Here is a 14,921-nt window from a genome sequence, read left to right on the forward strand (position 1 = left end):
ACCCCGAATGGATAAAAGCAGATCTTCAAGTGGTCCGAGCTCAACCCACTAGGCATGATATGCAGTTCCCAAGCAGGTATATACATACATGTACGTGGAGATACTTGAGGCAGTCCTGGTGTATTGGAATCTTCGGAAGGAATGGAACTACGACTTTGTGTTGAACTAATTATTTTTGTTCCGATATCAAACGACTTCTTTAGTCTCACTAGAGCTGCTCATCATCCTTGGAGAATAAAGCAGCCTATATATTATCATTACATCTCCCTCCACTCTCCATGTCCGGAATTGGTGCAGTACCCCGGGCACAAAAGCCCCATCATATCACAACACACCAGGTCGAGCAGGTCTCACCGGCTCAACCAGTACAGCCTGACCAAGCTCGACATCGTGCACAGTACTCGTCACTGTGTCCGCCGTATTGGACCTGTCCCCAGTTCCTTTGGATTGACTCAATGCTGCCATCTCCTCGCTATCAGCGATCCGCACGCTCGCATCAGGCTTCTTCAGCTCCACCCACACAATCACGACGCTCACGTAAATGATCCAGACAAGCGCCCCACACACGCCATACGCAATTTTCCACCCGCTCGCCCACTTGGGCCCTTTGAAAGTGGCGGCGAATTGGAAACCGAGACCGCCATCGACAATGCCGAGAAGGATCAATGCACGGCCGAGCCAGAGATGGATGTGCACAAAATGAACTACCTTCGGTATCTTTTCGTGAAACCAGTGCAACTTCATCAGGGGCTGGAGGACGAGGAGGCCTAGGATGACGAGACCGATGACGCAGTGGTAGTGGTCGACCTGACAAAGAAAAGTCACTCGATCAGCGAATCTCCTTGTGTACGTATGGGAGGTGCAACGGATATGTAATACTCACAGCATCTAATTTCAAGCCCATCCATATCCCGAGGCCTGTTGAGGCCACAAAGACGGCCAGTCCGAAGGCCTGGATGGCCGCATGAATCCAGACAATGTGACGATGCGGCCAAACTTTGACGATGATACCACCGAGAGGGAAGAATAGAAGGAACGCGACAGCTCCCAAGGCCGCGTGGGCGATCTTTGCTTCCCCAAAGTAAGATGGAAACTTCTTGGCTCCCGTTGACCAGGCGGCAGGGCTCGGATGATAGGCAATATCAGACGTTGGGGTTGCAGTCGTCAGCCACGGAGACGAGGCCGAAACGATGGGCACCGTGGCAGTTGGTGGAGATGCTGGAACGAATTGTGCCAAGGTCAGGGTTGCTATCCATTTGATGTCAGTACGACGGCCCAATTGGCTTTCAATCTCACAACATGCCGTTAACGGGTCTTGCCGTGAAGAGCCTACGGGCAGACGTACCAGAGAGGCTCATGAGCAGCAACAAAGTGCTCGGCAATTTGTTCGGGGCCATGGTGCTTCACGTCAAGTAGGAATATCCAGGTCCTCTTCCCGCCAATCTCGTCGATAGAGGAAAACTGGGTGGTGATCGGCAGAAATTGAGAAGACCATAATGTCACACTGGCAATGGCTTCGCACAAAGAACCTTTGACGTTCGCAGACGCCCATTGTGGACATACCCCGAAAAGGAATTGTGGGAGCTGGGCTGGAATGTAAGACGCACGCCGGCCAACAGGGGTCTGAGAACTGCCCCCTTCGTTCTGGATTGATGAGATTGCATTGTTATCCCTGCAAGCATTTCGAGCTCTGATACCCAGATTCCGCATGCATTCCTTCCACCAGGACCCTCATTGTATTTTGGATAGTACTGCCCGAGCATTTCTCAGCCCATCGGGACCTGGGTCACTGGGCTGGCGAGCCGTTCTTCGCCCACCACTCGGTCCATTTGATAACCTTCTTTTCCCTCCTTGCCTCTTCTGCTGCAAATACCACCGCGTGGCTCAATATAATCTCTTCTAGATCACATCCCACTAGTTCTCGTTGTGCTTGGGCCACATTCATTGTTCCCGCATTGACATTCTGGACAGCTTGAACAAAGGCACCAGCCAAACCCCAGTCGCCGCCACCGTGGCTCTTCTCCACCTCTGGGGCCTGTTTTGGAATATCATGCACAATGGTTTTCCCCTCGGCAAATGTGTGCACGGTGATCCTGTGGGAATCGTAGCTGATTTCACCCAACGTACCATATATCCAGCCTCTTCGCTCGCATTGTGCTTGGGTTGGATATGTCATATGAAAGAGCGCCCTCTTCGGTCCGCGTCCGAGGTCCTGGCCGGGCAGAGGCTCTTCTTCCCAGTCCATTGTTACGATCTGGTCATCGACCACATCATTATCTGCTTCGTAGACACAGCGTCCATACCAGCTCCGACCAGCAATAACATCGTCAGGTGTGGTGGCTTTGTCGTAGTCATCAGCCAGCTTTGTCATCAATCGCTCCTCCGCCGCACTCCAGCCTTTTGTCGATACAATATCTTCTATCTCGGGCACCACGATCTTGAGAGGCCAGCCCGTATCTTTCTCCTGCCGAAGCCACCGATCCCGGTATATTTTCTTCGCAGAGTAGATGCAATCCGGTTCAGCAGGGCAGGAGATGCAGTTGGTGGCCACACCTGCAGCCTTCGGCTTCCTGGCCGGGCGGAAATGCGTAATGGCTCCATTGCTTGAAATCGTAGAAGGAAGATGGGGACTCGTTCCGGTGAGAGCACTCGGTGAGCAGAGCAGCCACAGAATGAAGTCAATGTCATGGCCAGACTTGGTGAGAAGAGAGCCAACACCCTCTGGTGTTGAGCGGCGCCAGTTGCCGCGGACGTAGGAGTGTGAGAAGTGCCACCAGCCGACTGGCTCGGTGTGTTCGATGGAGACGATTTCACCGATGACCTGGTCAGCAGTCACTAGCTTCCGCAGGAGGATGTTGTGCGGTGAGTAATGTAGCACATGTCCGATAGAGACCACCTTCGGGGGATATTTCGACAAAGCTGAAGAGATAGAGAGGCAGTCTGACAGCGATAAGGCCAACGGTTTTTCGCAGAGGATGTGGAGGTTCAGGGGTGCAAGGGCACGGAGTATAGGAGCATGGGTTTCATCCATGGTGCATATAAACACCCCGGTTATGGGGAGATAACCAGGCTCGGGTCCTCCAGCCTTGTCGGCGTCCTCTCTGCGTCTCTTCTCCCACGCAACCCATTCTTCCCACCGTCCAAAGGACTGGCCTTCCTGAGGCTGTCCGTCTCTTGCCCATATGTAACGCTTTCCAAACTCTTGTCGCTTGAAAGGATCGATCTCTGCCACGGCTGCAATCGTGCCTGATGTCGACGCTTCGACAGCCCGGGCATATGCATGGCCCCGAGATCCAGCTCCGATCACAAGGAATTGAGGCGGGTGTGGGGATGTTTCGATGGAGCCCATGGTGGTCAAATGGGTGCGTGATAGCCCGACCGCCTCAATCCGAGCTCTGGGTGCTCAGAAGAGCGAGGCACGACCAACATAGAGAAACAATCAATCTGCCTGCGACACGGTGTAACGTTGAATGTGAATGCGGGGGAAAAGATAACAAGAGTGTCACCCCAATTTTCCTGGCTGCGATTGGCCAGCCTTGCCGTCGACGAGGCTGCTCGGCTGTTCCCCGTCAAGTCAAGGTAATCGCTTGCTTGCTGGCAACGCGTCCACAAGTTTCAGGTCATACTGCCTTCTGTCATTGTTGGCCTGGGAGATAAGATCTCATCAACTCCGAGATGTGCCTTGTCCAGCCACGAATGGAGCGGGCCGCTTGATCCTCGCTCATTATGCTCCTTGGTCACTCTCCACTCGCGGTCCGCACCTGCACAAGCACCTTACACAGAACCATGTCGACAGCACCGTTTCCCAGGACCGTCAAGGCGTCCTTCTGGCGCGGTGGCACGTCCAAAGGCGTCTTTCTCAACATTTCTGATTTGCCGAAATGGTTTCAGGTGGCTCTGTCAACAGATACACCACCCGAGGCAGCAACGTTCAAGAAGATGGAGCTATTCTTCGCAGCAGTCATGGGCTCGCCCGATCCATATGGCAGGCAGCTCAATGGCATGGGTGGTGGCATCTCCTCACTAAGCAAAGCCATGGTTGTTGGTCCATCGTCGCGACCCGATGCCGACGTCGACTATACCTTCTTTCAGATTGGCGTCAAGGACGGTAAGTTGGATATGGCTGGTAACTGCGGCAATCTGACTTCGGTGGTTGGTCCCTTTGCGTTAAATTCTGGAATCTACCACAGCAAACCAGCACAGAATGGTCAAGGGATTGCAGAAGGGGAGAGCGCAACTCTGACGATGAGAATGAGAAACACGAATACAGCAAAAGTCATTGAGTCTACGTTTGATACCACCACGTACGATGGTAAACGGGAATATCAAGAGCTCGGCAAATGCAGCATGGACGGAGTTCCTGGGACAGGTTCCACGATCACGCTCTCATTCCTTCGGCCACAAGGTGCAAAAACTGGCAAAGCTCTACCCACTGGCCGACCAATTGACAGGATTGAGATCGGAGACCAGATAATTCGAGTATCCCTGATCGATGTCAGCAATCCTGGAGTTTTCGTTGATGGCAGAGACATTGGATGGAAGGTGGATGCGACACCAGACCAACTGAATTCCAACCCAGAGCTCCTTGAAAAACTAGAAGCCATCCGCAAACGGGGCACCGAAATGATGGGCTTAGACCCCAATATCAGCAGCATACCCAAGATCGTTTTGTTGTTCCCTGCGAGAAGCGACGGCCTGGATATCTCATGCCAGGCTCTTTCGATGGAACAGGCACACAAGGCAGTACCCGTCACCCTGGCTCTCAATCTCGGAGTCGCATGTAAAATGGAGGGCACACTGCCACATGCGCTGTCAAAACACCTCCACCCTTCGAACACCACCATTGGCCATCCGTCAGGCACTCTGGAGGTCGGTGCAGCCATGGAGGATGGCGAAATCATTGGTGCGAAATTGATCAGGACCGCCCGATGCCATATGGACGGCTATGTGAATACTCTACGATCCGGGCATGACGGCCTTGGTTGCTGAAGCACGGACCTGGAAGGAGCTTTTGCCTCGGACACCCAAATTGAGGACCATGGTACAGCAGACGGGGCACTGAGTTCCTTTGTTCAGTCATCACCCTCCTCCCGTTGGTCCCAAAAAGATACCCCGCGCGCCAAGTAGCTCATCCAAGCCCCATTGTCAGTATCGGGAACTTTTTTTGCACGAATCGTTGTCGAGAGTCGAGCCCATGCCACGGGAAATGAGATCATGGCTTTGGAGAGAAAAGAAACAGGACGCACAGGAGCTCAAGAGAACTTGCGGATATATCTTTGATCCTGGAATAAACATAGCTTGCTCAAGAACTTACTCCTCTGATGCTGTAGATCACCATCTCTTCCTGACCACACTTTCCTACTACCAGATCAATACTTCTACAGGACGAAAGACACTGCAGCCATGTCTACTCATACGGGAATGAGTGCGTGTTGCCTCTCCGGAGTCGTGCACGAAGGCCACCCACAGGGTCGTGAAGACACCATCGGCGGCCTGCCCACCTACGTCGCGGAGCCCAGCGACAAATCCACCTCTAAGACCGTAGTCTTTATCACAGACATATTCGGCTGGAAATTCAAGAACGTGCGACTTCTGGCAGACCAATATGCGAAAGCGGGGTTCTATACGTATATACCTGACGTTCAAGATGGTGATGCGCTGGACATTGAATTCCTCCAGAGCATCGAGCCGCCTTTAAAGAAAAAAGAGCAGGAAGGCGTCCTGGACAAGGCGAAGGAGACGGTTGATGTTATGGCCACACTTGGACCGTGGTTGGTCAAACATCGCGAAGCTGTTGCAGAACCTATCATCAGTGGGTTTATCAATCATGTTAGAACGATACCAGGGACGAATAAGATCGGATCGGTGAGTTCATTCTTTTTTCTGTCCACAAAAGAGTCTCTTGGATTCGTTGTCTGGAAAATTGGCAAAATGGTGTTATCCAGGCAGTATGGTATTAATTTGGACTGTTCCGGGCTGATGGTAACAGATCGGCTTCTGCTGGGGTGGGCGTTACTCCATTCTCCAGGCCCATGGCCGTAAAGAAGGCCAGATTGGCGGTGTCGATGCCGCTTACGCCTGCCACCCGTCCCTCCTTTCCATTCCAGCGGACATAATCCCCGTGTCGAAGCCGACTAGTATTGCTGTGGGCGAAAAGGACAGTTTGCTCGATATGAAATCTGTAGATCAGATCAGAGAAACGCTTGAAAAAACTGGTGTGCCCACGGAAGTGAGGGTCTACAAGAACCAGGTGCATGGATTTGCCTTGAGAGGCGACTGGAGCAGTGACGAGGACAAGAAGGCTATGGACGAAGCGGCGCAGCAGGGAATCGATTGGTTCAAGAAATATTTGTCTTGACAGTAGGGAACACTCTCGCAGCGATAGTGGGAAAGGAAGGACCATACAGAAGCAGGACACAGAAGTAGTGGATGGATGGGGGAGAACCTTCAGCCCCTTCCTTCCTACCTGTGTAAACGAGATGGCTTTCGAATGGCCCAGCTCCGGCATGTGTCCATACTGGGTTTTGTAGAGCTTGCCCTTAACGCAGCGCTGGCAAGCACTGTCCGTACCTGACGGAAGTCATCGTTTTTTATCCGGCGTTGATTATGGTCCAGCGGTATGGGCCGAATGGGGGAGGCTGCCATCCTTATAGCATAGTTGCCGATCGAGGCTCGTATCCGCTGCGGCTAGAGGCCTCTTCCAATGGACTGCCGTCAGCAAAGAATCCATACCCTGAGACAATAAGCGATCCGTTGTAGGACGAAATTAATGGTGTTGAACCTGGGATCATCGAAGCATTTCACTTTGCGGTGACAAAGGTACTCGGTTGATATCCTGGAGAAAATGTAAGTAGAACAAAGACGAGGACTGCTGACTTTTGCCCTCTTCTCATTTGATAGTCATAGGGCTGCTTGCTAACAACATTGGCAATAGTCTCCCCGTGTTCCTCCAAAGAGAGCTCTATATCCTTAGCTTCATATGTATACCCTCTGTTCCATATTTTAGATCTGAAACGAGGGTATCTCCAATTCTAGAACCAACAGACATATTGGGAATAATTGGTAAGATGCGCGCGGGAGTGATATCAAATAAAGGGGTCCCTTCAAAGAAGCATTCGTATACCATGCATTAACCACCTTATAGGGCATATGGAAGGTGACAAATTACCGGTATTCATAGATTCCTAGCCGAAGGCGATGATCAAGAACTGCCTGATTGACCCAATTTAGAGTCGTTGGCTGGTGTGGCGATCTGGCCCCCAGTCGGAGGTGCATCTCGTGAGGGTGCATATTGGTGAACTAGATTCTCAGGGTAAGTGCTCCTTCGGATGCGATTGCTTCCTTCCATCCCTGGTTATAGTTCGTCGTAGAATCTCCTCGAGAAGCTGGACGAGTTCTCCGCCGATAGTTTGTCAATGTCGCATCATCCTGCTTCATCTTGACTACAGTGACTTTCATGGAGTGTTCGAGTATTCTTGATCTTGCACTTCCGACCAATGCTTACCACCACGAGCGACGCGGCCCGTTTTCACCACCACCCGTCGTCCAAAAAGTCGTTCCGTGGGGAAATGGCGACGCACCTCGTATCTTCATAGCACGGTTTGAGGTGTGCTAAAGGCACAAAAAGCATTGTCAGCAAGTTGTCTCAACCGGAGCTTTCGGAGGCCTGCTTATGTCTCGTAAGATCAGTATGAGGAGCTTTATCAGGTCATCGACCTCGGCTCGCAGGAGTTTTCGGGCACATCATGGGCAAGGCTGAGAAACTCTGGCCGAGTGTTAAAGCAAAGAATTCGCCACAAATTTGTAACTCTCCATGTTTAACGGCATTCTTTTGTCTGCACACAGACTACTTCCCCGGCCGTTGAGAAGGATGCCATTTGGAGGGGCTTGTATGTCTGTTGGCAGCCTCCCGCCCATCCAGGAGACTTGGGTAGATGATCAAGGAGATTGGGGCTTGGACCTCGTGAAGACTGGCATGCTCGCATTCTTTGACTCCAGGAGCATTTTGACGTACCAAAGTACGACACTTGAAATTGGCAATTCGCGAACAGTGGCTCGGTATTCTGAACCGGTCGAATGGTAAACACAGAAGGGCGGGTTGTTACACCGTAAAGCAAATCTGCTCAGAAGGTCAGCTCTGGATATAGTTCCGGCACTCTAGCTCTAGAAGAGGCCGGTTGCCAACTTGCCAGCACATCAACAGCACCAGAACACTACGCACAACAGGTGACTTTGCTCGTTGACGTGAAGAGGCACCCATCGGTGAATGCTCCAGACCTGATCGTCCCCAGGCTTGATAACGGCATCATCCCACCCGGCACCCTTCCCGAACCGTTTCACATATATTGTCTAGCTTGCTTCTGCCGTTGGCGCCCCACGTGGAGTTGTCAGCTGTTTCTTTTTGATCTCGCAGATAAGCCAGCAATTTGCAACAGTCACTGATCTGACCATGTGGAGATACCGCGATGCTTCGAAATGCTTAACTGAGTTTAGCATCATCAGCCCCATTTCCCGAACCCTCCGTCGTAGAGCCAAGAACTGATAAGCATCTTCCCCAGGATTGGCCGCATTTCCCCAGCCTTCATCTACCTCCTACTTTGGCCCGACATTCCATTTTCATCTGTGCAATTGCTTGCAAACCCAATCGCGTAGCGCTTTGCTGGGGATCATGGATGATAAGCAGGCGAATGCCTCTGGCCTATCACTCTGGCTAGAACACGAATGTCAACGCCACGTTGTGCCTGCGTCGGTCGCTAACACGGCGACATCCCTCTACTAATTGGAGCTGGGTGCGCACCAGAACGCCATAACGACTCTGCCTGGCGAATCATAGCATGTTGTTGGGACAGATATCGCTTGAATCCCGGCCTCGGCCTTCTCTAAGTTGAGCATGTATGTCGCATGGGTGGTTCCAGAGCTGGAGAGCTCGCCTTTTCTTTTTCGTCGCGTGCATTGCTGGCAGTCTTCTTAAAGCTTCACTCCTGCTCTTTCTCGAATTCTCCACGCGTTTCCCGTGCTTTTCTCTTCTTCTTGCAACTTGACAGGGCCGACGTTCAAGAACGCGGCTACTGGACGCGTCCCTACCGCCGCTGACCCAATACCAACGTCGTCCCAAACCTGTTGACGACCTCGATGTCGCCTGGTCGCTTAGCTAGCGCCCGTGCCCAGCGTCGTTGGGACGCAGACACTCTCGTCGCCCCCGACTGGCTTAACAATGGCGACAATGCCTGGCAGCTTACGGCTGCGACGCTCGTGGGCCTGCAATCGGTCCCGGGCCTGATGGTCATGTACGCAGGATTGGTGAAAAAGAAGTGGGCCATCAACTCGGCTTTTATGGTCCTGTACGCCTTTGCCGCCGTCCTCATTTGCTGGGTGGTTTACGCATACCGGGCTGGTTTTGGCAAGCAGATGTTGCCATTCGTCGGTGTGCCCGGCCCGGCTGTCGAGATGAACTACGAATTGAAGCAGGCGTACTTGCCTGCAGCTGGCGTGACGGCAGCATATCCTATGAGCACCATGGTGTATTTCCAGTTCGTTTTCGCAGCCATCACACTTGTCCTTATCGCGGGCGCAGCCCTGGCGAGAATGAACTTCCTGGCCTGGATGGTTTTCGTGCCACTTTGGTTGACCCTGAGCTACGTGGTGGGCGCATTCAGCATCTGGGGAGGTGGCTTCTTGTACACCATGGGCGTTTTGGATTACTCGGGAGGATACGTCATTCATGTTTCGTCCGGAACAGCAGGATGGGTTCTAGCATACTGGGTTGGCCCTCGACATCCTCGCGATCGCACCGAATTCCATCCGAACAATGTTCTGCTCGCACTTGTCGGCGTCGGGCTCCTCTGGCTTGGTTGGAACGGCTTTAACGGTGGTGATCCTTATACTGCTTCGCCCGATGCTGGTGCTGCTGTGCTAAATACAAACGTGTGCACAGCCATGAGCATGTTGACCTGGACCATCATGGACCTCATCTTTTTCAAAAAACCAGCCGTCATTGGAGCCATTCAAGGCATCATCACTGGCCTTGTCGCAATCACACCTGCTGCCGGATTTGTTGCGGGATGGGGTGCAATCATCATTGGTCTTTGCTCCGGCATCATCCCGTGGATCTCAATGAACATCCTGGGCAAGCAAAGGTGGTTCCTTGAATTCTCCGATGACGTGGTGGGAGATTTTCATACACATTTGGTTGGTGGCGTCGTTGGAGGATTCCTGACCGGGCTCTTTGCCACCAGTGAAGGCACCGCAGCCTTTGCCCTGGCCCCCTCTGGTGGTGCAATCGATGGCAACGGGCGTCAAGTTTGGGTCCAAATTGTCGGCTTCCTCTTCATCATCGGGTGGAACCTGTTCTGGACCAGCGCCATCTGCCTGTTCATCAAATACGTCCTGAGGATTCCTCTGAGATACAACGAGGATCAACTGCTCATTGGCGATGGTGAGGTCCATGGCGAGCTCCCGTACGCATTCTTCCACGATGGCCGACATGTGAGACCTCCTCTTCTAACCCGGTGTTGTGCATGTGCTAATTTCTGCAACAGGATTACGACGTCCATTATGGCAAGCCCCACGAAGACATGGAGAAACGTGCGGGAGTCTTGCAGGGGGTGGATGCCGCAGGTCATATCGACAGCTCGGAGGCAGAAGCAGGGAGTGGGAGCGGCAGCGCCGGTGGTAATGGAACAAGCAAGGCCACCAAGCAGGCATAGTTGGACGTTGTTGTACTCTTCTTTCACTGCTAGAAGGCATTACCGGCATAATAAGCAGGAGGGAGCTTGGTGTGGACTGCCACGGCAGGGACAACTTGTCATTTCTCACCGTCATCTTCTTCTGAATTTGAGCGGGCATCTTTAAATAAGTTTTCAGGATTCAAAGAGCACCAGCAGAGCATTAGCAGAGTTTTATAATCCAAAAGACATGGAAACTGCTCGGGATCTTCTCCCCATCTCGAATCCTTGCTGGCCCCTCGAGGCACGCTCGAGGTGAATGGCTTTCTCCTCTTTTGTACCGAGAGGAGCCAGAAACATATACCACAAAATATTGTTTAAGTTTCAAGTGACCGACAACAGGGTAGTTATCAATGAAAGACGGCGGTGGAAGGGAGGAACTCTCAAACCACTTTACGCGTCGCGCCTGTCCTCTAATTTCACATGTCTGACAGAAACAAAGCACAGCAGCAGGCGTGCGATGGTAGCTTAATGACAAAAGGCATCTGTCAGACAGCCGAATATGTCAGAGTGCTGTTATTCATTTCCAGTTGCTAGGCAGGAACTTCATTTTTTGATCCATTGTCTCCCGCTTTCACCTTTCGCCATCGTTGAACGGAACCAACCTTGTTATTCTACCGATAGTTCCCTTGCTAGGTCTCTCGCTCCCTGCAGGATCTCGAGCCTGGCAGCTTGAGCATCTTCTTTTTGAACTTCGTTTATCCTGCGTGTCTTCCTAGCTTACCTTCATTCACACCCGCGTCACCGCCCCCCAAGGCCAACATGGCATCGGAAACAGCATATCGCTTTGGTGAGTCCAGTCTGCACTCTTACAACTTCAGGACACATCGCATTATCCTACAGCGCCGTTGTCAGAGCTACTGTCGCAACTGGGTCACCCTTTCCTACGGCTGTTTCTGCTTTTCCGCGTCTCCTTCAAAGCTCGTTTCTCCAGGCTAATATCATCACTGTAGAGCTTGCAAAAACGAGCCGTGCAGGCTGCCAAAACTCGGCATGCAAGAAAGCCGGAATCAAAATTCAAAAGGGCGAATTCAGGATGGGGACCCTCGTGACCATCCGTGAACATACTACGTTCATGTGGAAGCATTGGTAAGCGCTATCCGTAAGCCAAACAGTTGGTTGTAGCTCACTCTGCATCAGGGGGTGCGTCACGCCTGCTCAGATCCAGAAGCTCCAAGACCAGGTCGGCCCGCTTGAGGACCTGGATGATCTCGACGCTGATTTGGATCGTATCATTGATGGCTATGACGAGATTGACGAAGAATCGCGTGAGAAGATCAAATACGCCCTGACTCATGGCCATGTTGCCGATGAAGACTGGAAGGGTGTAAGCACCCACGTCTGATAAATGCTCTACGGGCGTGAACTGACATGTCGTTGTAGGAACCTGAATTCAACCGTCCAGGAATGAAAGGCATCAACAAACGTACTCCGAAAAAGAAGGAACGTGAAGATGACGAGGAAGTCGGGGCAGAGAACGATCAAACCCCTTCCAAGCCTAAAGCGAAGGGAGGTAAGAAGACCAAGGTTGAATCGGAGAAAGAAGACGACCTGCCAAAACCGCCAGCTGCCAAGAAGAAAGCCTCGAACCGCAAAGTTAAAGGTGAAGATGAAGAGGTTCAGCGAGCTGAGTCGCCGCCACCAAAGAAAGCTGGAGGGAGGAAGCGTAAAGCCGCCGTGAAGGAAGAGGATAGTGAGGAAGAAGCACCGCAGAAACCACCCAAGAAATCGCGCGCCAAGAAGGCCAAAGCCCAAGACCTGGAGGAAAGTGTGGAACCAGCGAAGTCAGAGAAACGCCGAAAGAAAAAGGAGCCCCCTAATGACTCCTATGAAGCAAAGCAAGACGTTGAGCCTCCTGCCTCAAGTCGCCAAGTTGCCACCAAGCGCGACCGAACCAAGACTGGTCGTAAAGCAAAAGCTGCCAAGCCTGAAGAGCCTCCGGCCTCTGAGGAGGATGCAGATGACGCCCCTCTCAACGTCAAAGCTGGATTCGAGGCGGTAGACGAGGCGGAAGATGGGCCCTATGCAGGAAACACCTCCGGAGAGGTCCCAGAAGGATACATAGGCGCTCTCCGTCAAGACGGTCTGAATGCCCCAGCAACAGCAGGTTCCGACATTGATGAAGATGACGGTAAAGTCCCAGCTCAAGCCGAGGACGAAGACGAAGATTACGCAGAAGAAAGGAAGGCAAAGGCAAAGAAAGGCCGCAGAGGGAAGGCCGTGAAAACCAAGAAGAGTACTAAGGGGCGAGGGAAATGAATGACGCTTCTCGACTCGGCATTTCCTGCCACGATTTTCTCGCTCAGGATTCGCATCACCTTGCTGTTGAGGCACTTGAACAGGAGCTTGTGTTGCTACTTGCTCCACTGGCAGGCTGTGAGAAAAGGAGAAAATTTGCAGCCGAAAGAAGATGAGAGGGAAACGAGAATGTCACCATTACCGGATACCACGAAACTGTACCACCACCAAGTCTTACGGGGAGGAATTTCTTGTGTACTGTACCTGCTCCAGTTCACTATCTCACTATCGGGGCTGCTGTGGCGCAGCTTGGTGTCGAGAGCTTTACTTGTCTGTCCAACTGTTGATGGACATCTGAGAGGTTCAGCATCCAGGAAAACGCTATCATGTACTATTAGTCAATGAGATATTGTCTAGCACAGCAGAAAAGAAAATGGCCACAGATAGAAACATGAAGGATGATGACAAGTGGAGAAGCTGAACTTCGTTTTGTTTGTGCAAACGGATCTTTCCCCCAGTGTTGTTCCCCTTGGCCGTCTTCCTACCCTCAACGGCCATCTGAACACAGTACCAGTACCTGATACAGACCATCGATGCATCACCTGAAACCCCTATCCAGATCTATACAGTAACATTGCATTTGACCTTGCAAATCTTCGACACCTGGAAACAATGCGTGTTTCCATTAAAATATCAAAACTCCCTGCTCTCGCCAATGTCACATATATCAAACACCCCCGTTTCTTCCAGGTTATGGTGCTTCATTGCTTTCTTCAACAGCTTGGGTGGCTCCAGGACGTCCTCCTCGGTCAGCACCCATGTGCCCCAATGCATGCCCAGTGCCTTCTTACACTTCGTATCCCTAAATATTTCGACCGCATCACGGGGATTCGCATGCATGGGACTCATGATCCACCGCGGCATATAAGCCCCGATGGGTATCAGGCCCAAATCAAAAGGCCCTCTGAGACGACCTATGTCTGCAAATGCCGGGCAATGAGGTAGTTTTGAATATTCCTCGGACCAGTCGTCCTTCCCCTCCGAGGATTTGGGGACAGTACGATAGCCAGTATCCCCGGCAAAATACACCGATTTAGACCCTGACGAGACGGACCATGAAGCCCAGAGCGTGGCGGCGCGGTCGTGAATGGAACGTGCAGAAATGTGTTGGCATGGGAGGCAGGAGATACGAGCTATTATCGTGTCTGTGGAAGGGTTCGGATTGGGTTCGTCGGTGGAGGATACGCTCGCACGCTTCGTCTCTGTGGACCGTTGAGAGGAGGGTGTCAACTTGAAATCCACCTCGTCCCACCAGTCCAGTTCAGTGCACTTCTCAATCCCAGTTGCCGAAAACCATTTCTTGTTGCCTAAAGGCACGAAGAAATGGCACTCCGGGTTGTGTTTCGCGATCTCCAAGACCGTCGGATGCGACAGATGGTCGTAGTGGTTATGCGAGATGACGACGGCGTCAATAACGGGTATATCTTTTATTTGACAAGGCATCTCGGTGTATCTCTTAGGACCGAGCCACGAAAAGGGCGAGCAGCGGTCTGTAAAGACTGGGTCGAATAAAACCCGCAGGCCGGAGGGAAATTCGACATAGAAGCAGGCATGTCCAAGCCATGTTGCTCTAAGGGCGCCTGAAGTACTTGCCGTGCGAGAAGGAAGAAAGTTCGGGGGATGAACTGGGACCGTAGGAGGGGTCGTATCGGGTTTGTTCGCCTTGCCAGTCCATCTCCTAGCCATGAGGCCCCAGATTAGGGTCGTCACAGACAGCATCTGCCATGACGGCCAAGGGTTATCAAAGCCACCGCTCTTAACATGCCACGCTTTGGTCTTTGTGATCTCATCCTCGGGTTTTGGTGATGCTGTGGAGGGAACGGCAATAGTGGCGGCGTACAACAGAGCGGCAGTGGATGAGGACGTCATGGTGCGCCAGGGAAGGGGATGCGTAGCAAT

The 14,921-nt window shown here is 52.2% G+C and overlaps 7 protein-coding genes across 7 annotated transcripts; 4 read left to right on the forward strand and 3 right to left on the reverse strand.

Annotated features, from left to right (window-relative positions):
* Positions 1-324: 324 nt before the first annotated feature.
* AYL99_09663 (hypothetical protein) lies at positions 325-1,397 on the reverse strand (the record flags this gene model as incomplete). The annotated part of the gene is made up of 3 exons (XM_018841170.1): positions 325-807; positions 884-1,248; positions 1,346-1,397. 3 exons carry the CDS (start codon positions 1,395-1,397, stop codon positions 325-327), a joined length of 900 nt encoding a protein of 299 aa, XP_018689851.1.
* Positions 1,398-1,786: 389 nt separating this feature from the next.
* Positions 1,787-3,349, reverse strand: AYL99_09664 (hypothetical protein; the record flags this gene model as incomplete). Its single annotated transcript, XM_018841171.1, has 1 exon — positions 1,787-3,349. One exon carries the CDS (start codon positions 3,347-3,349, stop codon positions 1,787-1,789), a length of 1,563 nt encoding a protein of 520 aa, XP_018689852.1.
* Positions 3,350-3,786: 437 nt separating this feature from the next.
* AYL99_09665 (hypothetical protein) lies at positions 3,787-4,989 on the forward strand (the record flags this gene model as incomplete). Its single annotated transcript, XM_018841172.1, has 1 exon — positions 3,787-4,989. The coding sequence occupies one exon, from the start codon at positions 3,787-3,789 to the stop codon at positions 4,987-4,989; it is 1,203 nt and encodes a 400-aa protein (XP_018689853.1).
* A 414-nt stretch (positions 4,990-5,403) lies between these two features.
* AYL99_09666 (hypothetical protein) lies at positions 5,404-6,358 on the forward strand (the record flags this gene model as incomplete). Its single annotated transcript, XM_018841173.1, has 2 exons — positions 5,404-5,865; positions 5,990-6,358. 2 exons carry the CDS (start codon positions 5,404-5,406, stop codon positions 6,356-6,358), a joined length of 831 nt encoding a protein of 276 aa, XP_018689854.1.
* A 2,774-nt stretch (positions 6,359-9,132) lies between these two features.
* AYL99_09667 (amt family ammonium transporter) lies at positions 9,133-10,706 on the forward strand (the record flags this gene model as incomplete). The annotated part of the gene is made up of 2 exons (XM_018841174.1): positions 9,133-10,485; positions 10,539-10,706. 2 exons carry the CDS (start codon positions 9,133-9,135, stop codon positions 10,704-10,706), a joined length of 1,521 nt encoding a protein of 506 aa, XP_018689855.1.
* Positions 10,707-11,486: 780 nt separating this feature from the next.
* Positions 11,487-12,983, forward strand: AYL99_09668 (hypothetical protein; the record flags this gene model as incomplete). Its single annotated transcript, XM_018841175.1, has 4 exons — positions 11,487-11,514; positions 11,678-11,813; positions 11,865-12,051; positions 12,108-12,983. 4 exons carry the CDS (start codon positions 11,487-11,489, stop codon positions 12,981-12,983), a joined length of 1,227 nt encoding a protein of 408 aa, XP_018689856.1.
* A 672-nt stretch (positions 12,984-13,655) lies between these two features.
* On the reverse strand, positions 13,656-14,891 carry AYL99_09669 (hypothetical protein; the record flags this gene model as incomplete). Its single annotated transcript, XM_018841176.1, has 1 exon — positions 13,656-14,891. One exon carries the CDS (start codon positions 14,889-14,891, stop codon positions 13,656-13,658), a length of 1,236 nt encoding a protein of 411 aa, XP_018689857.1.
* Positions 14,892-14,921: the final 30 nt, after the last annotated feature.

Source organism: Fonsecaea erecta (genome assembly GCF_001651985.1).
Source record: "Fonsecaea erecta strain CBS 125763 chromosome Unknown Scaff9, whole genome shotgun sequence".
In the NCBI taxonomy this organism is placed as follows: domain Eukaryota; kingdom Fungi; phylum Ascomycota; class Eurotiomycetes; order Chaetothyriales; family Herpotrichiellaceae; genus Fonsecaea; species Fonsecaea erecta.